Raw genomic sequence first — 26,083 nt, 5'->3', positions numbered from 1 at the left:
GCTCTATCTTCAGTTCCCAAATTTTAAAGGCACTGGCAGGCGGCGAGAGAAATACTCTGCCACCCTCAACTAGGTGCCCCCCCCGTCGCTTCCGGACTCCATTTCCCAGCATTCCCAGCGCCGCTGCAGCCGCGGCTGATGGGAGTTGTAGTCCTCGACCTCGGGAGGCGGCAAGGCTTTCCGCGACGGATCCCGAGTCTCCGGGCAGCGACCCGGCCTCCCCGGCCCTGGCTAAAGTTCCCTCGCACGGGGCCTCCCAGCGGAGAACTCGGCCTCGGCGTCTCCATGGCAACGCTGAAAGCCGCTTCCGGGTCGCGAGAGGGTCAACTTCCGGGCGGCCGCCCGACCGCTTCGCATAGAGAAGCTTGAAGAGATAGGGCAGCGCCGCCCGGCGCTCGTTAAGGAATATGACGCCATCACGTACCCCCTCCGAGGCCCCGCCCTAACTTCCGGCAGGCGTCGCTTCCGATTGGCTGCCTTCCCGCCCGGCTTCCGCCGGCGCTTCGGGTGTTGCCAAGATGGCGGCGGCGGCTGTGGAGGTGCAGCAGCTTCAGGGCCGGCTGGACGCCTTGGAGGGCCGCGTCTTCGGGGCGCTCGCGGGGAGTGAAGGCGCGGCGGGGGCCCGGAAGGTATCGCTGCTGCTGCTGCGGTCGTGTTTCTTTTCTAGCTAGAACCATAGTTAGTTATTTATTCGTAGGCCGATGCCTTATGAGGAAGGGCTAAGGGAGCTGGGCATGTTTAGCCTGGAGAAGAGGAGGTTAAGGGGTGATATGATAGCCATGTTCAAATATATAAAAGGATGTCACATAGAGGAGGGAGAAAGGTTGTTTTCTGCTGCTCCAGAGAAGCGGACACGGAGCAATGGATCCAAACTACAAGAAAGAAGATTCCACCTAAACATTAGGAAGAACTTCCTGACAGTAAGAGCTGTTCGACAGTGGAATTTGCTGCCAAGGAGTGTGGTGGAGTCTCCTTCTTTGGAGGTCTTTAAGCAGAGGCTTGACAACCATATGTCAGGAGTGCTCTGATGGTGTTTCCTGCTTGGCAGGGGGTTGGACTCGATGGCCCTCGGGGTCTCTTCATCATCATCAACCTTTTATTCGACCGTCAGTCAGAAAAAATACAAATACATTTGTCAATACGCAGTTAAAACATCCAAGAACATTTTAGAGCTTAGCCAACACTAAAAGGGCTAAACAGATAGCCCCATGTCAATACAGTCAATTATGGTCTTGCGACGCTTAAAGGCTAGAAATTTGGCCACCAAGAAAGGTATAGCTCCAGGGACATTATTCAGCAAGTGTAAAACCTGGTTTTCTCCAGGTAGGAAGCTAAGTTGACATTGGAGTGAGTCTATAAAGTTTTGTCTAAGCTCTGCATAAGAAGGGCAAGTCAAGAGAATGTGTTCGGTGGACTCAACCACACCGATAGCACAATGACAGGTTCTCTGGGCGTATGGTACTCCCCTGTACCTTCCCCACAATAATGTGGTCTCTTCCAACTCTATGATTCTATGATTTTCCCCTGTCAGGGACTCGAGGCGGCTTCCAGATTAAAAGTCAGAAGAGCCGAAAGCGGGTCCGCTTCGGGCCAGGCTCCTGGACCAGGCCTATATCTCCGGCCTCGAGGCTAGAAGTGGCTGGCAGCCCCTCTCCGGGCGTCTCCCCAGTTCCTACATGGAAGTGCTGCCAGTGACGGAAGCACCCGCCTCGTACAGATCCAAACCCTTATTTATCGTCTTCCAAAGCAACTACTCTATTCCGAACTTAAAAATGGAAAGCGTAATGCTGGTGGTCAACAAAAGAGGCTCAAAGACTGTCTCAAGGCAAATCTAAAAAAAAATGTAGCATGAACACCGACACTTGCCTGCAAGTGCTCCAATTGGAGAACAGCCTTTACCAAAAGTGTCATGGGCTTTGACGACACTCGAACTCAGGACGCAAGGGAGAAATGTGCTAGGAGGAAGGCACGCTTGGCAAATCCACACCATGATCAACTCCCACCCGGAAACCGATGTCCCCACTGTGGAAGGAGGTGTGGATCCAGAATTGGCCTCCACAGTCACTTACAGACTCATTGTTCAAAGCGTGTTTATGGAAGACAATCTTGCTCAGCTAGGAGGGATCGCTAAAGAAGAAGATGATTTACTGAATTTATAAACCCAGAGGTCTCAAACCCTTGGCTTGTCTATCTCAGCATGGCCTTTGTTGGTGACTCCCCTTGGTTCCTTAAGCTCGTTCTTGCCCCCATTCTCCAAGGAAGAAAACTCTCAAGCTGACTGAATGCCCGGTTTTAATAATTATTTTTAAACCATGTCATATAATTGCTGCTTTTCAATGCATTTATGCTTTGGGGGGGGGGGAATGGCTTCAAGTACACAAGCAAATCATATTCATAGCCAATCATTCCCAGTGGCCCCACCCTATTAAAAAGCATTGTTCAGAATAGCTGTTTGCACAACACTCTCCTCCCAGGTATTCCTAGCGTGGATAGCACGCCCTCACTCACACACACACATGCAGTCATGCCTTCATGCATAAACTATTGCATACAAACAGCCAAGCACACATTTGGTATTTGCAGCCCTCCCCTCTCCATTGGGGTGAGGGTGGCAGAAACACTGCCTTTTACTCTCAAAGAGGAGGCATAGGGGTTTTATTTCCCATCTGGAGATGAAGCTTTAGGTGTGGCGAGTGACTCACTGTCTCTGGTTTACTGGACCAGATCCAGCTCGGTGCTTAGCCACTCCTGCTGTATGTAATTTGTCTTATAAGTTGTTAACAATGTCTTTTCTCTTGTAGATAGCAGATGGCTTGGTTAAAGTCCAGGTGGCTTTGGGGAACATTGCAAGCAAAAGAGAGCGAGTTAAAATTCTTTTCAAGAAAAGTAAGTAGCGTTTATATTTTTCAAAACAAATCAATCTGCAATAGGCTTAGGAGCAGCTAAAATAAGGAGTGTTTTAAGATTGTCAGAGACTGCAGAACTCCAGTTAATTTATTGTGGTGAGGTGATGTCAGTGGGGGAAGTCAATCATTTGAACATAAAGTAGCGATGACTTCCTAAAGTTGCAATGAACAGCATAAAGTTTTCTTGATCCTGTGATAATGTTGTGGCTGTGGCTTCTGTAGTAATGGCTGCATCTATGGCAGTCTTCTATGGTCTCTGGAATAAAATTAATACGAAATCCAAAGCAGTTATTGTGGGTTTCTGGAAACTTGTTTGGCGCTGTAAAAGTAGTCAGTGGGGGTGACATAAAGAATAAGCTTTAAGATTGTCCTAGGAGTCCTATCTTCAGAGTCATTCACATGCTGTGTTAAGGCAGTGATGACTTAGAAACAGGCCTTCTCTGTAGTGGCACCCAATTTATATGCCTCTTTGTTTTTGTCTTCTCTGCACAGGATAAAAATGCTTTTCTTTACCTAATGTGATAATAGTGCTTAACTTTAGAATTGCTATTAAGTTTATTTAAAACTTGTATCTGGACATTTTATCTGCTTTTGTGCAGCTGAGAAAATAGTGGTTTGCTAAAGATGGTCTAATGGCATCGTGGCTTATTGTGAATGTCCTTTGACCCTCATGGCAAATTAATGGCTAGAAGTCCTGGAAAAATTATTGAAAGTCATAACTGGCTCCGATCTGTTTCCAAGTATTCTGCCTAATCTGACAATACTTTTTCTTTCGTTCCTATGTTCTAAATTTCTGATTCTCTCTTCTTTCTGATTCAAGTTGAAGATGTCATAAAATATTTAGATCCCCAGTACATTGATCGAATGGCTATTCCAGATGCTATGAAGCTGCAATTCATTTTAGCAGGTAAATCACAATATGAAATAGTTTTGGGGGTTGTTGTTTTGTTTTGGGTTATTCAATGTGCAGTGCATTCCTAAACATGTCTTTCTAGGAGTAAGCCCCACTGAATTCAGTGGCACTTACTCCCGGGTAAATGGGTATAGGATTGCAGCCTTAGATGTTTAACATTGTTACTGGGGATTTTTCAGCTTCCCTTTTTATTGCTTAGAATACTTGAAGAAGAATACTTGCATTCTTAATGTCATATTCTAGATACATTAATCTGTTTTTTAAGCATTCTGCTTTGCTTCAGCCCAATGAAAGAGCCAGCTCCTTTCATTCGTTCCTCTGCTGTGCTATTCGCTCTGTTGCCATTGAATGACAAAGTCGACCGCACTTCCCTCCACTGATGTATCTCATTCTGTTCTTCTCCAACAGAAGAGCAGTCCATCCTGGCTCAGGCAGCACTTCTGGAGCAAGTCAACAGCCTGCAGCCATATTTGGACAGTGCACATATCAAAGGCAAGTATTGTCCCTTACCCAGGTACCAAGAGCTAAGATACACATCTGTTGCGGCTGGTTCATTCTGACTCGCATTATGTTTTTATGCATTTACAGGCATTTTTGTGAAAATCATGGCATAATAATGCCATCTTCTTGCTTTGTAATTTTGTTATCTACAAGCCCAGGTTATATGTCTTTAAAAACAGAATGCCAAGCTAGCCCAGAAGAATCGCTCCCTGCCATTAAAGGGGGGTAGGGAGGTGGATCGTTGGTCTACTTCAGCAGGCAATTATGCCCAGCAAGAAGAGACTACCTATTTATAGACATTTATAGTTGAGCTACTTGCTACCTTTCCTCCTAAAACTAGCCCCCTAGTTGTCTATATACCTATCCTATATGGAAGCCTGTTTCAAGGCTATTACATCGGAACACCTAATAGTATTGAATACCATTCCTGAGAATCAAGAGCCCAACACTGATTCTGTGGTCTCTTCCAGCTGCTCCTGACCATGCTACCAAGCTGCAGAGGCTTTCACAGATCCACATTCAGCAGCAGGTAAGCTGGATGCTTGAGAACAAAAGCAGAGAATCATTGTTTGGTTTCCTCTGCTCTTCTCCAGTTGAAAAACTTGGCAGGAGCTGACACAGTCATCCTCTAGCTTTATCTTCTGTCACTCATATAAGCAAAGCATATGAAAAAATTCTCCATATGCCCTGGACAAATGGCCCCCTGCATTCTAGGCCAAGCACTCTGCTATTTTGAGGTGCTTCTTCTTACGTGGCTGCCTAGTTGAGTTTTCAAAAATCTGGACTCGGATGTTCTGATGCAGCACAGCAGGAGCCTCAAAGTCTCCAACTGTGTTGATTCCCTTCCCCCTACTAGCATTGTGTCAAGAAACGTTGGCATCCACACCTAAGAGTGTCTGCCCACGTGGCAGCTCTTCTGTGGGAAGAAACAACCCGTGTTAGACTTACATCTTAGCGCTGAAACACCAAATTGGCAACGTCATGAAACCCTGTCTGACTGAACCCTTCCACTGTTGCAGGATCAATGCGAAGCAGTGACTGAGAACGTCCGGTTCCTCCTAGAAGATTACAACAAAATGGTATCCTTTTTGCCGCAGTGCCTGCCGCTGTGCTGAGTACATCATCCCGCATGGTGTGCCTTTGCTGGCCGCTGTGTTGAGGGACATCTGCCCCAGCTCTGTCAGCTCAGCTTTCCACTACCTGCTTCAATACTTCCATCTCAGGCTGACTATTTCCGGTGTTCCCTTTAAAGTCCTTCTCTTTTGGCACTCTCTCTCTGCTTTTGCTGTTACATTTGTCAGACTCCCAACTTCTTTTCCTTAAAAGATTGCCGCAGACTCTTCTCCTTTCTAAACAGTTTGTCCAGTGGGACGAAATGCTGACCCAGCTTGAAGCAGCAAAGCAAGTCAAGCCTGTTCCGGAGTGAGGGCAGAGCGGCGACTGGGTATCAGCTGGCACCTGTGGCTTTCTAGCATCCTCTTTTCATATTCCCCTTGAAAGTAGCAGAGGCTCTGCTGGTGGTTCTTAGAAATGATATCGTGGGTAATAATCTGTAAGCCACATTTTCTCCATTCCTGGCCTTGACTGTGGGGCTCAATGTCTGTATATATTTCTTTCCCAGGTTATCATTTCCTCTTTAATTTATTTTATTCAACCAATAGGTTGAAGGAGCATGATCTGTCACACTGTGGACAACAATAAAAACCTAACAACCCCCAGTGCTGATGTGGCTGTTGTGTAGAGAAATGAGGCAATTCATCTCAGCGTTTGCATTTCATTCGTATTTATTTGTAAAAATTAATAGTTCACTGTCCTTAGTGCACAGGGCAATCACGTTAAGGAACACACTGTTGTTTTATGTTATTTTTTTAAAAACAAACAAACCGTCATTAAAGTAAAACCTAGTGCATTGGAACTCCACCCCAGAGCATCCTGAGCTACCAAAATATTATCCACAGCTTCTAGAAGGTGGTTCCCTTCACTTCTGGAAATTGTCAAGAGGGGTGAATTCTGTTAGTAAAAGGGAGCCATCAAGGTTGACTCTCTACCTGCAAATGTGATACATGCACGAGAAGATGGAGAGGGCGCTCTTGGTAGTTCTTGGAGAATGTGTGGGGTTTGCATGTCTCAGATCGGTTGGGCCCACTTTCTTTAAGAACCAACACTTCAATTTGAGTCCAGATGGAGCAGCTTGAACGTAGAACTGCGACATCAAATGTTTCTGGTGACCAGCTCTTTTGCCAAAGAGGCCTCTGTTCTATGCCCTGGTAAAAGCTTTTGAACAATGCTCAAGAGCCGCATAAAACGGGGTTTGTTTTTATTATGTGTTTTGTAAACTCTTTCTGTATTTTTATGTTGTGAACCACCATGAGATCTTGGGATGAAGGGCGGCATACAAATTAAACGAATAAATACATAAATAAGAAACCCACTCACGGTGCTTTTCAGGAGCCTTTAGTCTAGGAAAGCCTGAATGCTGGTCTTGTGATCTGGCATAACAGCATTCTTTCCTGGTGGAGTTGGTCCTGGCTCAGATTTCTAGGCACAGCAAAAGAGTGACCAGTATCCCAAGGTTGGAACCCTCAATGACCAAGATAAGCTGAGTTGTGTTGGACATACGAAGGAGGGTGGTATTGCAAACTCCCAAGACTTGCCAGGTATCATTTTCAGGTTGGTTTGAAATCCCTTCCAATCAACTCATCCATATCCAGCACAAGCATTTTACTATAGACTCAGGTCAACAGAAAAACCCAGGCAGTTGGGTGGTTTCATTGAAGCGATGGACCAAAATAATCCCAAACATCCCAGTCGTGCCAAAGTTTCACGGCAGAGGATGTCATGGGGAAAGCAAGTTAGTCGTCATCGCCTGGTGAGTCATTCCCACTATACAGCAGTGCCCTAAATGCTTGCAGTTGTGTCCGTAGAATCCATGGAATCGAAAGGAGTAGGAAGATGTGGCATGACTAACAATGCAATCTCCCCAGTCTGTGTTGCTAGAGAGGTCATCTGCTTATCACAGAAAGCGGGCTCGCAGGTCTAGAACACCAATCTTTATTGTGTAGGAATATAACAAGTGATTGCACATTCAGGAACCTCCCTTAGGAAGTGAAAGTTGGTGGCTGGGTTGTGGCTAACTGAGTTGAGACAATGGCTAGTTTCCCTTTCCCCCCTTGTTTGTGTGGAAAAGCAGTTGCTAATAATAATAATTAATAATAATAATAACGGTAATAATACCTTTATTGTCAGTGTGCAACCTGTGTACAATGAAGTTAACCGAGCCTCCCCCCCCCACAAACACTCAATCTCATTGCACTCTGTGTGCTTGTCGCACAACCCCAACCCCAAAAGTCAGTTGCACTATATTTTCCATTCAGCAGCCTAACAGCCCATGGATAGAAACTGTTTTTAAGCCTGTTGGTACGACTGATTATACTTCTATACCTCCTGCCCAAGGGTAGAAGATTAAAGAGGTCCTGGCCTGGGTGTGAATCGTCCCTGAGAATTTTTCGCACTCTCCTAAGGCATCAATCCCTTGCGGTGTCATCTAGCGGGCTCAGGGGACAGCCCATGATATCATGTGCTGTGTTCACCACCCTCTGTAAAGACTTTCGGTCCGTGACTGTCAAACTAATGTACCAGACTGATACAATATGAGAGGACACTTTCCATTATGGACTGGTAGAAGGAGGTCATCAATTGTTGTTTAACATAGTTCTTTCGCACGACCCTGAGAAATTGGAGTCTCTGTTGGGCCTTCCTAACCACCTGAGTTATATTGTTTTTCCAAGTGAGGTCTTCACTAAGGTAAACTCCCAGGAATTTAAAGGAAGAGACTCTCTCCACACACACACCCCCGATATACAATTGGGCTAGTTCCCCTTTCTTCCTCCAAAAGTCCCAACACTATCTCCTTTGTCTTGCTAATACTTAGGTGCAAGTTATTCTCTAAGCACCATGTAGATACTTTTTGAACCTACATGAAGGGTTTGTGCCCTTAATCTCAATCAGCAAAGGCAGTGGGTCTGAAACCAGTCCAAATAAATGGGGCAGGCAAAGTTGGGGGCTGCATCCAACATGAGATGGTGGGTGCCTGGTGCTTCTTTGTCTCTGTTCTTGCATTTAGCGGTGAAATGGAAAGGCCAAACTTCAACTGCCCTGAATTTTTAAGCATCCTAGAGATGGAGAGGGCAGGTGAGTTCTTCCCATCCCACCCTGCGATGCCAACTCTTTTCCAACCCGGTTTAACTAGCTGCCACAGGGACGTGGGTGGCACTGTGGGTTAAACCACAGAGCCTAGGACTTGCTAATCAGAAGGTCGGCAGTTCGAATCCCCGCGACAGGGTGAGCTCCCGTTGCTCGGTCCCTGCTCCTGCCAACCTAGCAGTTCAAAAGCACGTCAAAGTGCAAGTAGATAAATAGGTACCGCTCCGGCAGGAAGGTAAACGGTGTTTCCGTGTGCTGCTCTGGTTTGCCAGAAGCGGCTTAGTCATGCTGGCCACAAGACCCGGAAGCTGTACGCCGGCTCCCTCAGCCAGTAAAGCGAGATGAGCGCTGCAACCCCAGAGTCGGCCACGACTGGACCTAATGGTCAGGGGTCCCTTTACCTTAACTAGCTACCAGAGAAGAACAACAGTGTTTCACAGCTGAGGCTTCCCAAAGTCTTCATACTTGCAATAGCCACAATTAGGGTTAGTAGCTTAGCTTTCCTTCAAAACAAAAACTTGCCCTATGACCTCACTTTGCTTACTTACGATGTACTCCTGGGGGAAAGGCAGCGCCTGAGCCCAAGACCAAGTCAGTCTTACCCAGGTTTCAGAGTCTTGGAAGGAGCAAACTCAACAGCAATTTCTCCTAGTATGATTCCCATCAGCCTGTATTCAGAAGCATTACTGCCTCACAACAGTGGAGGAACATCACAGTCCTCGCTGCTGTACTAATCTGATTTACTGATTTGTTATGTGTTTTGTATTAATTTTTTGAATGTAATTTTATTGTTGGTTCAAGCGCTGTTCATTGCATTGTTTTTTTCTTAATGTTGCTGTTTTCCAAATAAAATTGTGATTCTGATGGGGCATCTAGGGATTGGGATGGGATTTTCCAACAATTGGAATATGCCGTTCTTATGACGGTATTCTTATTCTGCCGCTAAAGACGCTTAGAATAAAACACAGCTCCCTGGTTCTGCTGTGTTATCGGCTCCTCCCGACTTTCTCCAGGACATGCATCCTTTTGGAAACTTCTATCACGTCTCCCCTTCCTTGCCTTTCCTCTAAATTAAACCATCCTAAACGCTGCAACTTCCCCTCATAGGAACATTGCATAGAATCCTAGAATTGTTGGGTTGAGAGGGACCCCGAAGGTCCTCTATGTTGATATTTTCACCCCCTCCCATTGCGAGAATCTCCTGATCTGATGTTTTGAGAAAGGAGGGGGCGCATACTGTTCTTATATTCTTCCGCTCCTGACTCTGTGTGTGTGGAGAGAGTCTTATCTATGTAGTGACTAGATGGCTGAGTGGGAGCTGTAACACTCATGCAAGCCATTAGTTCTTTAGCTTGTAGCAGCTATTAGAAATAAAAGAAGTTATGCTTCACGGCTAGCTTGTGCATTACATATACTCCACTGAGTCTGGTGCTCACAATGCACAGTTGTGAGTCCAGTGCACTGGGACCTGCTTTCCAGGATTGGAAAGTCTCTGAAAGTGCTCCAGTCGCCTAGCCCATTCGGAGCAGAACCAGTTATTGAGCCCAGTCACTGCACATTGGTTGAAAGGCGTACTGACACTCTAGTCCAACCCGCTGCAATTCAGGAATCTCAGCTATATCCTGCGTGATGGATGGCTATCCAACCTTAAAAAACTCCAAGGAAAAACATTGGGGCGTTGCTGACAGAGGAGGGGAAAGGGTTGCATGTGGGCATTTCTGCAGCAAGCATCATAAGCGATGCTGCCAGAGCTTGGGGCCATGGAGGGGGAGTGGAGGGCTGGATTTTGCTTTCGCTTCGTCCTGTGAGAGCTGCCAGACAGTCTGTTCTGAGCTCCATGAGGAACTTCCATCGCTGTGCATTGTTAAAACTCTGTGTGGCCTTCCTTCCTCAAAAAACAAGGTCAGTGTGGTCTTTTTTTAACCGCAAGAGACGGGCTGGCATTCTTATTAATGGTATTGCATAAAGGTGACTCATCAGTCAGTGGATTTGGGTGCTGCTAAGGGTGGCATAGGAGGCGAAGGATCTGATCTCTGCGACAGGAGGTTATTTTTCCCCTGCTCAACCTTCATCCAGAGGTGTGCAACTCCCATTCACCTTAGCGAGGCTTGAGCAAGGAGTGTGCCGTGCCATGTGAACCGTGGGCAAGTGCACTTCTCATTTTGGACCGGGCAAATATTTTGGGAAGGCTCATAACGGCAGAAGAGAGAGTGCGCAGAGAAGAGGAACGACGAGAATGCAGGAATGCAGAGTTGTTTTAAGGGGAAATCCCCGTTTAGCCTCGGAAAGAAGCCACATGTTTTTGCGCTGCGATGCTTCTGTGGGGGAAAGGAGGTGATGATTTCAAGGTATCAAGGAGCCTGAGGAGCGAGTGGGGAGGTGTGAGCAGAGGTAGGGGGAGATGACTTGGGGGATGGGGCCAGTGAATTGTGGGATCCAGCGCCATCAGTGAGGCGAAACCTTCCTCCATCACAAGTGCCTTTCTTGTCTCAAGGGAGCTTCAGTCCTCAGAGCCTTTAGACCATGGATAGGCAAACTAAGGCCCGGGGGCCGGATCCGGCCCAATCGCCACCTAAATCCGGTCTGCGGACGGTCCGGGAATCAGTGTGTTTTTACATAAGTAGAATGTGCCCTTTTATTTAAAATGCCTCTCTGGGTTATTTGTGGGGCTTGCCTGGTGTTTTTACATGTGGTTTCAGGTTCTAGAAATATATATCATATAAAAATAAGATGGTCTCAGGCAGCCGTTTTTCACCGCTTTGCCATTTTCACAATTGGTGGTGATCAGAAAAACAGCTCAGCTGAAACAATTTCATACAAAACATACCAGAAAACACAGATCTTTAAAGTTCTGGAATCAGATGCCTTTTTAAAAATGGAACAAGCCCACATACTGACCTATAAATACATTGTAACTGGGTTTGAATACATTTCTTTTTATTGGTGTTTTCCTCTAAGCCCAACCCTCTCATGGATTTTATTATGACACTAAATCGTAAAGAAAAACAAATTTCATTTTCAAAACAGCCTTACACATTTTGTCCAACTGTTATTTAAAGGCCTGCTTTGGGAGCTATAAAAACAAAGACCAGACATCGCATGAATATCCAACATTTAAAAACAAACTAAACTTAATTTCATACAGGTTGCATATAAGCCTGCAGATACTTACTCAAAACCCAAAACAGCCTGCAGAGATCTCTGTTAATTGCATCATCTGCTCACATAAACAGGGGGCTGAAATTATTTTCTGAAGGCAACAAATTATATATTTTCTTAAGAACTTTACACAGGTGGTTTTAATATGTGGTAAGGAATCAAGGGCCTGGTGGATATGGGTTCAAATGCCCACTCATCCATTAAGCCCGGGGGTGATCTTAGGCCATTCACCTCCTTTCATCCTGACCTACTTCACAAAATTTAGGGAGGGTAAATAAAGGGGGGTAGAGACCCGTGCATGTACCTTCAGCTCCTTGTAGGTGTAATAAACAAAAATCTGCCCTTATTCCACTGTGGGGGACACAAGAGCCCTTATAGAGTCCTTTGTAGGTTCTCCATCGGTCAGAGAAAATAACACAAGGCCAACCAGAGAATATTGAGAAGCAAAGCAGCTCATAAGCCTGATCTTTATTGATCTGTTGCAACAGGGTGCTCCCCTCACACGCAGGAAAGGAGGAAGACCCAGAACCAAGGTGTGCCCACCCTTAATATAGACATTTTGAATTGCCCGCCCTGGAGTCCAAGACCACCCCCAGAAACATCATACCTACATCACAGAAAGGGGACACAAGAGCCCTTATAGAGTCCTTTGTAGGTTCTCCATCGGTCAGAGAAAATAACACAACAGAAATCTGAGTGGGTTGTTTACCTCCTGTCTGCCAGGTTACCTGTTTAATGGTCACTTGATTGGATTGCCTGGGGAGCCTGGCCAGTCTTTTGTAATGACAAGTACTTAGTTCCTGAGCCAGGTCACAGGCTCACCCTATTCATACACAGACATACCCTTAAGACAGGACAAAACAAATTCCTTCCAGTAGCACCTTAAAGACCAACTAAGTCAGTTCTTGGTATGAGCTTTCGTGTGCATGCACACTTCTTCAGATACATGCACACGAAAGCTCATACCAAGAACTGACTTAGTTGGTCTTTAAGGTGCTACTGGAAGGAATTTGTTTTGTTTTGACTATGGCAGACCAACACGGCTACCTATCTGTAACCTTAAGACAGGATTTGTGAACAAAAAGACAATGGGGAGGCTTTTCCATTTTCCTTCGACATTGCAGAGAAATATTTGAGGTCAATTTGGGAGGGACAAAATGGTTTCAGGACTTTTTCTGTGGGGTTTCAGACATATGGTTTATACATGCGGTTATGAACATTATATATATATATATATATATATATATATATATATATATATATGACCTTAAATTTGTTACTCCACAGGAAAGGCAGGATAGAGATGTAATAAAAGAATAAATAAGTTAAATATAGCTGAAACTTCAAGAGCTAATTGATAAAGCCTTTTTAATACTTTGTTCAGTGTTGGGTCTCGGTTCTTAGTTACATTACGGGAGCCTTTTGTGGCTATTTTAATGTTTAACGATGGCCTGTTCCTTTAGTTGATGATTAGCAGAATGAAAAAACGAAAGTTGCCAGCTGGATCAGGTTTTTGCTTTTTGTGTGTGTGCAATGAGATAGCAAGCCCAGGAACAGAGTCAGTCTAACTCAGTCTCTCCCCCCCCCCCCTGCGCTTCCCATTTACAGACACCTCTTGACTTGAAATGGAAGATTCAGGAGAACCCCTGGAAGATGCCCTCCTCTTTGCCCTGGACAACCTCTCCGAAGAGAACTTCAAGAGGTTCAAGAACAAGCTGTGCTTCCTGAAGATGGAGGGCAGAGCCAAAATCCCCCGGAACAAGCTGGAAAGCGCAGACACAGTGGATACTGTCTGGCTCCTCTTAGATGCCTATGGCCAGGATGGGGCCTGGGAGGTGGCCGTGGCCGTCCTCAAGGCGGTCAGCTTGCGGGATTCGGCCACCAGGCTCCAGAAATGGAAACGGAACGGTAAGAGACTTGCACTCTGCTTACTAAGGTTGCATGGGGTGAAAAGTTCAACAACTTTGGGCCATCTCCCCTCATTTTATTAAAATTGAGCCCCCCCCCCAAATAGGGGGGGGTCTTATACATGGAAGCATCTTATAGACAGAAATAGAGAAAGGGTGGAGAAATAGGAACAACAATACATATGTGGTGGAGGTGTTAGGAAATTAAGAAATTTTGGGTAGTAGTACATGAAGAACTAAAGAAGATGTTGAAAATATCAATAACAAAGAAATCAGAGACATATCCCCTTGGATTGATAGATGAAGAGATACCACGGGGGTGGGGATTTTTCTATATGCAAGTACAGTCGCTAGAATAGTGATTGCTGCTAGGTGGAAGTCACAAACTATACCCACAAAGGAGGAATGGATTTGTAAACTAAATGAACATTTAATTTTGCCAAAATTAACTGCTGTAATAAGAAACCAGTCGAATCAAAAATTTAAAAAGGAATGGAAATGTTTTGATGACTATATGGCAAAATATTGCTCAAAAAAAAAGAGACACGCTAATATGCCTAGTTTAAAATGTGAAGTACTGGATGGAAGAAAAATTAGCAAGGAAAGATAATAAGAACATATAGATGATTTGAGAAGACTGTAGAATGCAAAGGTTATTGTAAATTGTATAATGTGGAGGAAATTGAGTGGGGGGCGGAGGCAAGTGGGAGGAAGGAAAAAAGAATAATACGATGGATTGAGGAAATATAAATGTAAATGTACGGGGGGATGGGGAGGAAATGGTGTTGGCTTTGATACATCTGTATTGTAATGTAATATGTGAAAACCAATCAATCAATCAATAGAAAAAGATGGCACTTGCTAATAAAACAACATATTTCCCCATGCTGTGGCCCCTCCCCTGACACTGCTCTCATTGTGTGATTACATTAGATTGCAGGAAGAAATATAAAAGCTGTATCCAAGAGAGCTTCGGGGGCTTTCCTGAATGTGACTCCCCTTCTTCCGGCCAAGTGGTGAGCCTCCCCCAAAGATACACAGAGTTGCTCTTCTGCAGGAAACGGGATCCTCAACAAGGAACCCAGGAGGTTGCAGCCATGGAGAGGAAGCAACGAGAGTTGGAGGTTCACCAAGGAGACAGGCCGGAAGAAGTCAGCATGGAGAATTTGTTTGGTCCAGACGCTCAGGGAGAAAGCTCCAGAACCGTTGTGCTGCTTGGACCCGCTGGGGTGGGGAAGACCACAGCCCTGCGGAAGATAATGCTGGACTGGGCATCTGGCAAGTTCTGGCAGGAGAGGTTCGAGCATGTCTTTTACATCTCCTGCAAAGCAGTGAACTATGGCAAGGGACCCATGACTGTAGCTGAGCTGGTACTCAGCAGCTGCCCTCCAGGAACTTTCCTAGCAGAGGATGTCTTCATGAACCAAGACAGCATCCTCATCCTCATCGATGGCTTTGATGAGCTGGAGGCCAGCAGGCTTCCAGGTGACGTTACGTGCAGCGACCTCCACAAAAAGCAGGCCGCCGTGTCTTTGGTGATGAGTCTACTCAGGAGGAGGCTCCTTCCCAAGTGCCATCTCATTGTGGCCACGAGGCCCATGGCTTTGGGGGCCCTACTGCCATGTTTGAGGTCTCCGTGGTTCGTGGAAGTATTGGGATTTCGACCGGCTCAGAGGGAGGAATATTTCCAACGCTTCTTTGAGGCCAAGGAAGACGCCACTCGTGCCTTTGAAATCGTGAGAAGGAATGAAACTCTGTTCAGCTTATGCTTCCTCCCTGCTCTGTGCTGTATTTTCTGCACCACCTTCAGGCGGAAACCCCAAAAGGACCTCCTTAATGCTATCCCGGAGACTGCGACCGTTACAGAAATCCACCTGCAGCTCCTCATCTGCTTCTTGGGTTGCAACCCAAAGCTGAGCAACTTGAAAGGTCTCTGCTCCTTAGCCAAGGATGGTGTGCTCCATAAGAAGGTGAGCTTTGGCGAAGAAGAGCTGAAAGAACATTCTGTTGGCTGTCCCGACTCAGAAACCCTTTCTGTCCTCCGGAAAGATGTCCATGCGGCAATAACTTACAGCTTTGTTCACTTAAGTTTCCAGGAGTTATTTGCAGCCTTGTTCTACCTGCTGGACACAGATGGGGACTCATCATTCAGGATCCTGAACGAGGGACTGGGAAACAAGAAAGAGTGCAGAGGCAACTCTTTCACGCTGGTGCGTTTCCTCTTTGGCCTCTCCAACGCAAAGAGGATGGACCTCCTGCAAGAAGCATGGGGCTGCAAGATGTCCAGGACCAGGCTCTGGCAGGAGATGCTGAGATGGGTGGACCAGGAAGCAACACGTCAGTCCTTTGGGAGAGGGGAGCAACTCCTGGAGCTCTGCCACTGCGTCTACGAGACGGAGGACCCCCAGTTTGCCGAGAGCATCCTGAGGCACATCCATGACTTGGACCTCCGAGACTTGCTCTTCTCCAAGCTGGATTTTGCTGCTCTTTCGTTTTGCCTAACAGCTTCTCCCTCTCTCTGCTCGCTTCGGCTCTCTGGCTATGAGTTGGGGCCCACAGCATTCCGCCAGCTCTTGCCAGGACTGCTGAAGCCCTCGGAGATCCAGTAAGTGCATCTGAAAGACCCACCAAGGATCCTTGGTTGTTTTTTTTAAAATAATATTTATTAAAGTTTCAACAATTACAGAAAGAAAAAATAAACATACCACATTAAACTAAAACAAAACAACACACCACAATATAAAAAGAAGAAAAAACCAGAAAAATAAAACCCATTAAACAAAAACAAAAACGCAAAAAAGAAAATGCATCAGACCTCCTTTCTATTCTTTCATTAGCTTGTTTCCTTGACCTCCTCACACCTCCCTTTTTTGTATTCTAGGTCAATTATCCATTTCAGGAAATCCTTTCCCTCTTTTAAAATTTTTGTCCTGTAAATTGTCTTAATATAATGTAATTTTACTTTTCCTCCTTTCACCAATTAACAGTCAGTTATTCCCAAAACCTTTATATCATTCCTGCTAAAATCATATAATATTATTCCAACATCCTTCTAACAGATATTAATTTTACAGTGTTTCTGTAGATAGTCCTTAAATTTCTTCCAATCTTCCTCCACCGACTCTTCTCCCTGGTCTCGGATTCTGCCAGTCATTTCCGCCAGTTCCATATAGTCCATCACCTTCATCTGCCATTCTTCCTGGGTGGGTAAATCTTGTGTCTTCCAATACTTTGCAATAAGTATTCTTGCTGCTGTTGTAGCATACATAAAAAAAGTTTTGTCCTTCTTTGGCACCAATTGGCCGACCATGCCCAGGAGAAAGGCCTCTGGTTTCCTCAGAAAGGTATATTTAAATACCTTTTTCATTTCATTATAGATCATCTCCCAGAAGGTCTTAATCCTTGGGCACGTCCACCAAAGGTGAAAGAATGTACCTTCGGTCTCTTTACATTTCCAGCATTTATTATCGGGCAGATGATAGATTTTTGCAAGCTTGACTGGTGTCATGTACCACCTGTATATCATTTTCATTATATTCTCTCTTAAGGCATTACATGCCGTGAATTTCATACCTGTGGTCCATAACTGTTCCCAGTCAGCCATCATAATATTATGTCCAACGTCTTGTGACCATTTAATCATAACAGATTTCAGACCCACCAAGGATCCTTGTTGGGTCAATGGGACTTAAGTAGGGTGGCCCTCTGTCCAGAACAGGCGCTCACCTTGTGGCTCAGTGAGTTTAGCCCCCCAGGGCTCAAATTAGAAGGATGGTCCTACCAGTGAGCAGAGTGAGGCAACTGCTTCAGGTGGCAGAAGCTTGGGAGACGGGAAGCAATGGCTACTGTTTTACAAGGCTGCAGTGGGCCACTATTTTGGCTGAAGTTGCAGGAAGTCAGAGATGGGGCTTGTGGTTTTTGTTAGCAGCCTTTCCCCCTCACAAATGAACCATGACTGGATAGCTCAGTTGGTTAGAGCGTGGTGCTGATAACGCCAAGGTTGCAGGTTCAATCCCTGTATGGGACAGGTGCATATTTTTGCATCGCAGGGGGCTCGGCTAGATGGTTCCCTGGGTCCCTTCCAACTCTACAAACATATGATTCTATGGCTGGCCCTTGCATGGAGAGAAGGCTCCCTGCTCCATCAAACCAGAAAACCAAAGACAGCTTCCAAAGGTTTATATTGATTTGTGGATCACTAAATGGGAACATTTTACAGTTGTATACTGATACCGTTTGCCCTTTGTCCTAATCCTCCTGCTTTCGGTTTTCTCCAGGCTGAACCGCTGTGGGCTCCTATTTGCTGCAGGCCAAGATCTTTCCTCTGTTGTGGTGGCTAATCAATGTCTGACCGGTCTGGATCTGGGTGAAAATCCACTGGGTGATTTGGGCGTGATCCACTTATGCCAGGGGCTTCTCGATCCACACTGTCAACTACGGAGTCTTCGGTACGTGTCTCCCTCTTCTCCAGCATTAAAATAGAGACACCCCAGAAACGCCCTACCTTTGATGCTGGAGGCAGCACATAGCATCATTCCTAGTAGCCATGGGTAGCCTTACGCTTTATGAATTTATTTCATTCCCTTTTAAAGCCAACGTGGCGGCCATCGTTGCACCTCCTCTGCCTGGTAACAATGAACGTAAAAGGCAGAGGCATGAACGTTTTTGCAGTGCCTCTGCCTGCCTCACCCGCAATAACAAGAAGGAAGTGCTCACTCTTACAGTGTGTCCTATGGAACTCATTGCCACAGGATCTTGTGGTGGCTCTTTGTATATATGGCTCTTTGTGTGTGTGTGTGTGTGTGTGTGTGTGTGTGTATACACACACACACACACACACACATATATGGTGTTTGTATATATGGGTGTGTAACATGTATGTAACATGTGTAACCTGGCGTGCTCTGGTCCATGGGGTCACGAAGAGTCGGACATGACTAAACAGCAACATGTGGTATTATAAATACATGGGATACAGATCTAGCAGGTGCTCAATAATAATTTAATAATAATAATTTATTATTTATACCCTGCCCATCTGGCTAGGTCTCCCCAGACATTCTGGGCAGCTTCCAACTGAATATTAAAAACAATACAGCATCAGACATTAAAAATTTCCCCAAACAGGGCCACCTTCAGGTGTCTTTTAAAAGTAAAACAGTTGTTTATTGCCTTGACATCTGCTGGGAGGGCGTTCGACAGGGCAGGCGCCACCACGAAGAAGGCCCTTTGCCTGGTTCCCTGTAACCTCACTTCTCGCAATGAGGGAACCGCCAGAAGGCCCTTGGATCTGGACCTCAGTGTCCGGGCTGAACGATGGGGGTGGAGATGCTCCTTCAGGTATACTGGGCATTTAGGGCTTTAAAGGTCAGCACCAACACTCAAACCACATCACACCATTTCCATATCCTTAGAACCACTCCACATGGGAGTGGCAGGTGTGGAGAGTCCTACCCTCACTTCAGTAGCTTCACAGATAACAATTAGTGAACAGTTGATAGATTTATAGTCCTTTTGATGCACATAGAGACCTATAAGCTCAGCTAACTAGCCAGGCTAGAGGCCTTGTGCCTTATCTTGTGCTAGGAGCAGCTTTACTCCCAAGGTTGCAAACACATTCCTAAGCGTCTGCATTTGAAAAGGAGACATGCCTTGCTGTTCTGAGATGTACCTTCAAATGTCCTAACCCCCTTAGGTAGAAAGGAATGCAAAGAGATCACGTGCAGAGGGGCTGCTTAGAAAGTCCTTTGTTTCCTTGCCTAATAAATATGTAATGAAGGAAAGACCATGTTGTTGTTGTTGTTTAGTAGTGTCTGACTCTTCGTGACCCCCTGGACCAGAGCACGCCAGGCACTCCTGTCTTCCACTGCCTCCCGCAGTTTGGTCAAACTCATGCTGGTAGCTTCGAGAACACTGTCCCACCATCTCGTCCTCTGTCGTCCCCTTCTCCTTGTGCCCTCCATCTTTCCCAGCATCAGGGTCTTTTCCAGGGAGTCTTCTCTTCTCATGAGGTGGCCAAAGTCTTGGAGCCTCAGCTTCAGGATCTGTCCTTCCAGTGAGCACTCAGGGCTGATTTCCTTCAGAATGGAGAGGTTTGATCTTCTTGCAGTCCATGGGACTCTCTAGAGTTTCCTCCAGCACCAGAATTCAAAAGCAGCAATTTTTCGGCGATCAGCTTTCTTTATGGTCCAGCTCTCACTTACATAGTATAATTAGTATTGTAACTTTAGATTGGAGGAAGTTTATGCACTTTTATTACAGCATCATGTTGCAAGCAGAAATGCACAGCTTTCTGCAAGGAGGGCAGTTGGCTTGTCTAATCTTCCTTCCAACTTCCGCAGCATTTTTAGGCACCAACGGGTCGTTCCTCCCTCCCTCTGACTCCTTTGCTCTCTGATACGTTCGGACCTCCAAGTCCGAGGGGATGGGGGGTCCTCCACAGTCTCAAATGACGTCTCAACTATCTGCCCCCTATCCCCTTAGCGGAATCAACAAACATAGGTAACATTAAAACCACAGATCACGCCCCAGTAGAAGTCACCGTTAAAATAGGAGAGGGAACACAAGCCCTTCCTTCAGCCCCATCCTAACTACAAACAAACAAATTAGAGAGAGTCTCACAAAAACTCTACAAAACTACCTCAAGGAAAATGATGTAGACAATATAACAACCCCCCTCCTATGGGACGCAATGAAAGTGGTCACCAGAGGAGCTTGCATAAAAGAGAAAGCATTCCTTAAAAAAACAAACCTCCTCAAAAATTAACAAAATAGAACAAGACCACTATCTGCCCCCTCCCTTCCGGTTCTGTTGTCATTATCTTGTAACTGGGTAACTCCTCCCCAAGCTGTTCAGCTCCTGTCTCTTTCTCTGCTTCTGAACAAGGGGGGGACGGACAAGGGGGGGTGACTATTTCCCCACCAGCTCTCCATCAGATAGAAGCTGGTCTGCCATGGAATGTATTCCCCAGTCCTCGTCTTCAGACCATTCCCTGACAGGGAGCTTGGTATGATTAGCCCCATATTATAGGTGAAGAGACTGAGTTCAGTTTCTGCCAAGATACTCAGTAAATTCACACTTGGAAGTGAAATTTGGGCTGGGGAATCCTCTGTTCACAGCAAATGATCATAACCACTTGTAGCTTTCACGAGCGCATCGCTCTGATCACCAAAATTGCAGCATCTGCTGCTGCAAACAGTATGTCTCTGGCTACCAGATGTTGGGGAAGTAGCCCTGTGACGGAGATATCCACATCCCGCTGTTAATCTTATTTCATTTATTTTATTCCGTCTATGAATTGCTCCCCATAAAATATCTCAAAGCAATTTCACAACAGAAACAACCAGCAATAAAAACAATGACACCATTTCGTTTATGAAAACCATGATCATTTGTTATTTGAAAAAACCCATCCGAAACACTTTCATATGTAGAAACAATTTCAGTGGTTATGTGGATGTCAACATCACATGGCTGCCTGTGAATTTATCTGCGGCATGTGGCTGGCCATCTTCATGAGACTCGATGCCAATATCCAAAACTCCCTCATGGGTATTCGGGGTAGAGGAGATCACATACCATGAGACCCACAAGCCTCTCATTAGCTTTGTGCTTCCTGAACGATGGGAGGAAAAGGTTACGGTCACATCCCAGCCTGGCGCTATGAGCGCCTATCCCAGCTGCAAAGCCCCTTTCTGGAGCTCATTTCCACCTCCATCTCCTGCAGGCTACATTGCTGCAACTTGACGGCTGGCGCATGTGAGCCCCTTTCAGAGGTCCTGGCATCCAAGCCGTCTCTCTCTGAGCTGGATCTGGGAGAGAACAACCTGGGCGATGAGGGGATCAGGAAGCTGTGCGACGGGCTGAAGCACCCAAAGTCCAGGTTGCAAAGACTCACGTAAGTGGCTTCTTCATCATCCTGCTAATTCCCCCACCTCTTCTTGCTCTTCTTGCCGTTCCACAACAGTGCCCTGCAAAAATCCTATCCGCACGTAACAAATTTCATAGAATTGTAAGGGACCACAAGGGACGTGGGTGGCGCTGTGGTCTAAACCACAGAGCCAAGGGCTTGCGGATCAGAAGGTCGGCAGTTCGAGCCGCCACGACGGGGTGAGCTCCCATTGCTCGGTCCCTGCTCCTGCCGACCTAGCAGTTCGAAAGCATGTCAAAGTGCAAGTAGATAAATAGGTACTGCTCTGACGGGAAGGTAAACGGTGTTTCCGTGTACTGCTCTGGTTTGCCAGAAGCGGCTTAGTCCTGCTGACCACATGATCCAGAAGCTGTAGGCTGGCTCCCCCGGCCAGTAAAGTGAGATGAGCGGTGCAACCCCAGTCGTCTGCGACTGGACCTAACGGCCAGGGGTCCCTTTACCTAAGGGACCACAAGGACCATCTAGCGCAGGCAAGTCCAACTTCAAGTAGGATACCCAGTATCAAAAACTGGCAGTGATCTACCACACTCTCCCATTCTCATTATTCAGCAAGTGTTCCTTTCTCCCACCCCTCCAAAGTCATTTAAGTTTGTTTAATCAGTTAACTTAATTAATTAAGGGATATTTATTTCACAGATACAGTAGTTTTGTTTGGAAATAATCATGACAGATCCAAATAGTTACTGGATGGACAAGTAACTAAACAAGTGAGAAAAGAAACTACAGTGGTACCTCAGGTTAAGTACTTAATTCGTTCCGGAGGTCCGTTCTTAACCTGAAACTGTTCTTAACCTGAAGCACCACTTTAGCTAATGGGGCCTCCTGCTGCTGCGACGCCACTAGAGCATGATTTCTGTTCTTATCCTGAAGCAAAGTTCTTAACCTGAAGCACTATTTCTGGGATAGCGGAGTCTATAACCTGAAGCGTATGTAACCTGAGGTACCACTGTATATTTTTATATTAATTTACACAGATCTGAGAAGCCAGTTGGAGCACCCGGCTTCTCTCTCTCTCTCTCTCTCTCTCTCTCTCTCTCTCTCTCTCTCTCCCTAAACCAGCCCTTTCTCTCTCTGAGGAGCCATTTAGAGTGTGCTGGGCTTCTCTTGATAGATAGATTGATCAATCAATTGATTGACCAAAACCAATCCTGTGACTGACAGGTCGATCGCGATCAACGTGTTGGGCGTGCCTGATCTAGCCCCCTGCAATGCAGGAATCGTTTACCCAGCCTGGGGCTCAAACCCACGATTAAGTCTCATGCCCTAGCAACTGAGCTATTTGAATAAATTAAAATGGGCATAACCTTCATGTATACATTTGAAAAAGATCAGCCGAAATAGAACCAAACCAAACTCTTTTTGTGTGTGGCATTTGGGACGTTCAGGTCCCAGTTTGTTATTTTGCCTGTGGGACATATTTTCGCTTCATTCAGTTTCATCTTTCCAGGTGTCGCAAATCCCCTTCATCTTCCTTTGCAGGTTGCACCTTTGCGGTCTCACAGCCAGGGCGTGTGAGGATCTGGCCTCTGTGCTGCAATCCCATGAGAGCCTGGTGGAGCTGGGCTTAGGAGGGAACAGCTTGGGAGATGAGGGCGTCAGGCACCTGTGTGCCTCACTGGCAAAGCAGCACTGCAGACTCCAGAGGCTGGCGTAAGTATTGCCCTGCCTGATCTCTCCCATCTTCAGCTTTTGTGCATGTTGTTTAGAGTTCATAAGGGATACAGGTGGAGCTGTGGTCTAAACCACAGAGCCTAGGACTTGCCGATCAGAAGGTTGGCGGTTCGAATCCCCATGACAGGGTGAGCTCCCATTGCTCGGTCCCTGCTCCTGCCAACCTAGCAGTTCGAAAGCACATCAAAGTGCAAGTAGATAAATAGGTACCACTCCGGTGGGAAGGGAAACGGCGTTTCCGTGTGCTGCTCTGGTTCACCAAAAGCGGCTTAGTCATGCCGGCCAAATGACCCAGAAGCTGTCTGTGGACAAACACCGGCTCCCTCGGCCTATAGAGCGAGATGAGCGTGCAACCCCAGAGTTGTCCACGACTGGACCTAAAAGTCAGGGGTACCTTCACATTTAGAGTTCATAGTCATTCATGCTCAAAAGGACAATCTTAAGTTCTCTAAATTTCCCCCTCCGTTTGTGATGTCAACTGAAGTCAGTTGTCTCTCCTGCCCTTCTTATCATTGACACACCTGGTTGCCTCCAGGTTGTCAGTATTATTATTGGGGGGGGGGTGTCTTCAAGCACATACTAGAAATTTAGGTCTGCACACTTAAAGTGGATCAAAGCACTGTGAGACAGGGAAACGCACTGAAGACCCGGTGTTTGTCCGCAGACAGCTTCCGGGTCACGTGGCCAGCATGACTAAGCCGTTTCTGGCGAACCAGAGCAGCACAAGGAAACGCCGTTTACCTTCCCGCTGGAGCGGTACCTATTTACCGTATTTTTCGCCCTATAGGACGCACTTTTTCCCCTCCAGAAATGAAAGGGAAATGTGTGTGCGTCCTATGGGGTGAATGCAGGCATTCGCTGAAGCCTGGAGAGCGAGAGGGGTCGGTGCGCACTGACCCCTCTCGCTCTCCAGGCTTCAGGAAGCTATCCGCAAGCCTTGCAAGCCCGGCGGGAGTTGCCGCTGGGCTCGCAAGGCTTGCGGGCAGCAGCCTGCAGCCCAAAGCACGGGGCGCCCTCCGGAGGGAATTGCTGCCGAGCTCGCAAGGCTTGCAGATAGCAGCCTGTTCTGGGGGATGGGGGGGGAAATAATTTTTTTTAATTCATTCCCCCCCCAAAAAACCCCCCGAGGTGCATCCTATGGCCAGTGCGCCCTATAGGGCGAAAAATACGGTATCTACTTGCACTTTGACATGCTTTTGAACTGCTAGGTTGGCAGGAGCAGGGACCAAGCTCACCCCATTGCAGGGATTCGAACCGCCGACCTTCTGATCGGCAAGTCCTAGGCTCTGTGGTTTAACCCACAGCACCACCTGCGTCCCTCAGCACTATATAGAGAAGTCCTAAACAGCTGGAGTGGTTATGGGAGAGAGTTAGGACTATAGCTGTCAACGTTTTCCTTTTTGAAAGGGAAATTCCCTTATTCCAAATAGGATTCCTCGTAAGAAAAGGGAAAAGTTGACAGCTATGGTTAGGACCTGAAGGCCTTGGAATGGATGGACTGTAGGCCGCTAGGAAACTAGTTCTCTGCTGTGCTCCGGGGAGAGAAAATGCCCCCCCCCCAGGAAACTGTTCCCTGCAGTTTCTGGCATCAGCTTAAAGGCTTCCAGGTCTCTGCCAAGCTAGCCAGTTGGCATCAGCTTCGGCATCCATGAGCCTCGTTGCCTGAAAGCTTCACCTAGTGGATGACCCAGAGTAATCCCTCTCAGTGCAGCAACCATGGACAGAGATTTGCAAGCAAACTTTTCCCTCTTGAAGGAGCCTCCTTTCTGATGGTGCGGTTTTTCTTCTCCTTCCTCCTCCCAGACTTACAATGTGGACCCTAAATCGCATCACCCAGAAAAAACTGCAGGCAGCTCAGGCTGCACGCCCTCAGCTGATCCTGACCTCCTATTATCCACCCGGCTGCCCCGCCTTCCCAGGGGACGAGTAATGGGATATTCACATGACTTACCACTCAAGCACCAGCAGATTGCTTGCAGATTGTGTGAAACCAGAGCCAAGCACCACCGATGATTGCCACCCACCAGGTGTTGAGCTGCAGACAGCCACTTGAACATTGCACTGCTTACATGCATGTGTGAACTGGCCCAAGGCTTCAGCAGTACTTCATTGTGGCTGTTGACCCTGCCAGGTAACAGCCCCTCTAGCCTTAAATGGAGAGCAGCAGGACATTGAAATGTCTGACCTACACAGACGAGAAACAAAACCTTCCAAGATACCCAATGACCTGGATTTCCCAAAATCAGGTGTGGTGCCTCCTGCGAGTGAGGCAAATGTGGCTTATTTTTGGTGAAGACAGGATGTTTGTATTACTGTGTTCCGTGAAGTGGGACTATTGTCCCTTGTTCTTTCTCTTTGCTGTCTGATGCTAGAGAGAGAGGGAGCCATGTTGCAGTGCTCCGTGTGTATTTATATGTAAATAAAGTAGATTAGCCAAAATGCTGAGTTGCTGAGGTCTGTTGCGCAAACTGCGAAGACTCTGCAGATCCCTAAGTGTGCCGATGTATGTTGGCATTGGTCGCTGTGATGTTCGGGCTGAAGAAAGGTAATGAATCTCCCGAATGATTGACCAGGAGGGAGAGAACATGCCAGTCGGGCATGTGTCTCTGCCAGGGTCCTACTCGAGTGTAGGCTGAACTCCTGACAGCAACATGCTCAAACCGTTCTGCGCCATTAAGCAACCTTGGCAGCTGGATTCTGCACCAGCTGAACCGTCTTCAGAGCCAGCATTGCCGTATCTAGCCTAGAGGTTGCCAGAGCATGGGCAACACATGCCACAGCCCCCAACACCACTGGCCAAGTAGATGCACTCATGTCCTGCTTGTGGTCATCCCAGAGGCAGCTATGGTTCTTCCAAACTCATCTTCCCTAGAAATAGTGCCTCTGATACCA

General features: G+C 46.6%; 2 protein-coding genes across 2 annotated transcripts; both read left to right on the top strand.

The window, feature by feature from the left end:
• Positions 1-475: 475 nt before the first annotated feature.
• DCTN3 (dynactin subunit 3) lies at positions 476-6,038 on the top strand. The gene is made up of 7 exons (XM_081880841.1): positions 476-629; positions 2,802-2,886; positions 3,727-3,813; positions 4,228-4,311; positions 4,791-4,849; positions 5,340-5,399; positions 5,657-6,038. The coding sequence occupies exons 1-7, from the start codon at positions 519-521 to the stop codon at positions 5,744-5,746; spliced, it is 576 nt and encodes a 191-aa protein (XP_081736967.1). The 5' UTR covers positions 476-518; the 3' UTR covers positions 5,747-6,038.
• A 4,245-nt stretch (positions 6,039-10,283) lies between these two features.
• LOC309352712 (NACHT, LRR and PYD domains-containing protein 3-like) lies at positions 10,284-25,475 on the top strand. Its single transcript, XM_081881421.1, has 7 exons — positions 10,284-10,425; positions 13,291-13,590; positions 14,523-16,194; positions 17,867-18,037; positions 21,317-21,487; positions 23,000-23,170; positions 24,995-25,475. Exons 2-7 carry the CDS (start codon positions 13,308-13,310, stop codon positions 25,119-25,121), a joined length of 2,595 nt encoding a protein of 864 aa, XP_081737547.1. The 5' UTR covers positions 10,284-10,425; positions 13,291-13,307; the 3' UTR covers positions 25,122-25,475.
• Positions 25,476-26,083: the final 608 nt, after the last annotated feature.

Source organism: Podarcis erhardii (genome assembly GCF_964252035.2).
Source record: "Podarcis erhardii genome assembly, chromosome: 11".
Classification (NCBI taxonomy): domain Eukaryota; kingdom Metazoa; phylum Chordata; class Lepidosauria; order Squamata; family Lacertidae; genus Podarcis; species Podarcis erhardii.
The sequence above is the reverse complement of the archived record's forward strand: the minus strand, read 5'-3'. Positions and strand labels throughout refer to the sequence as shown.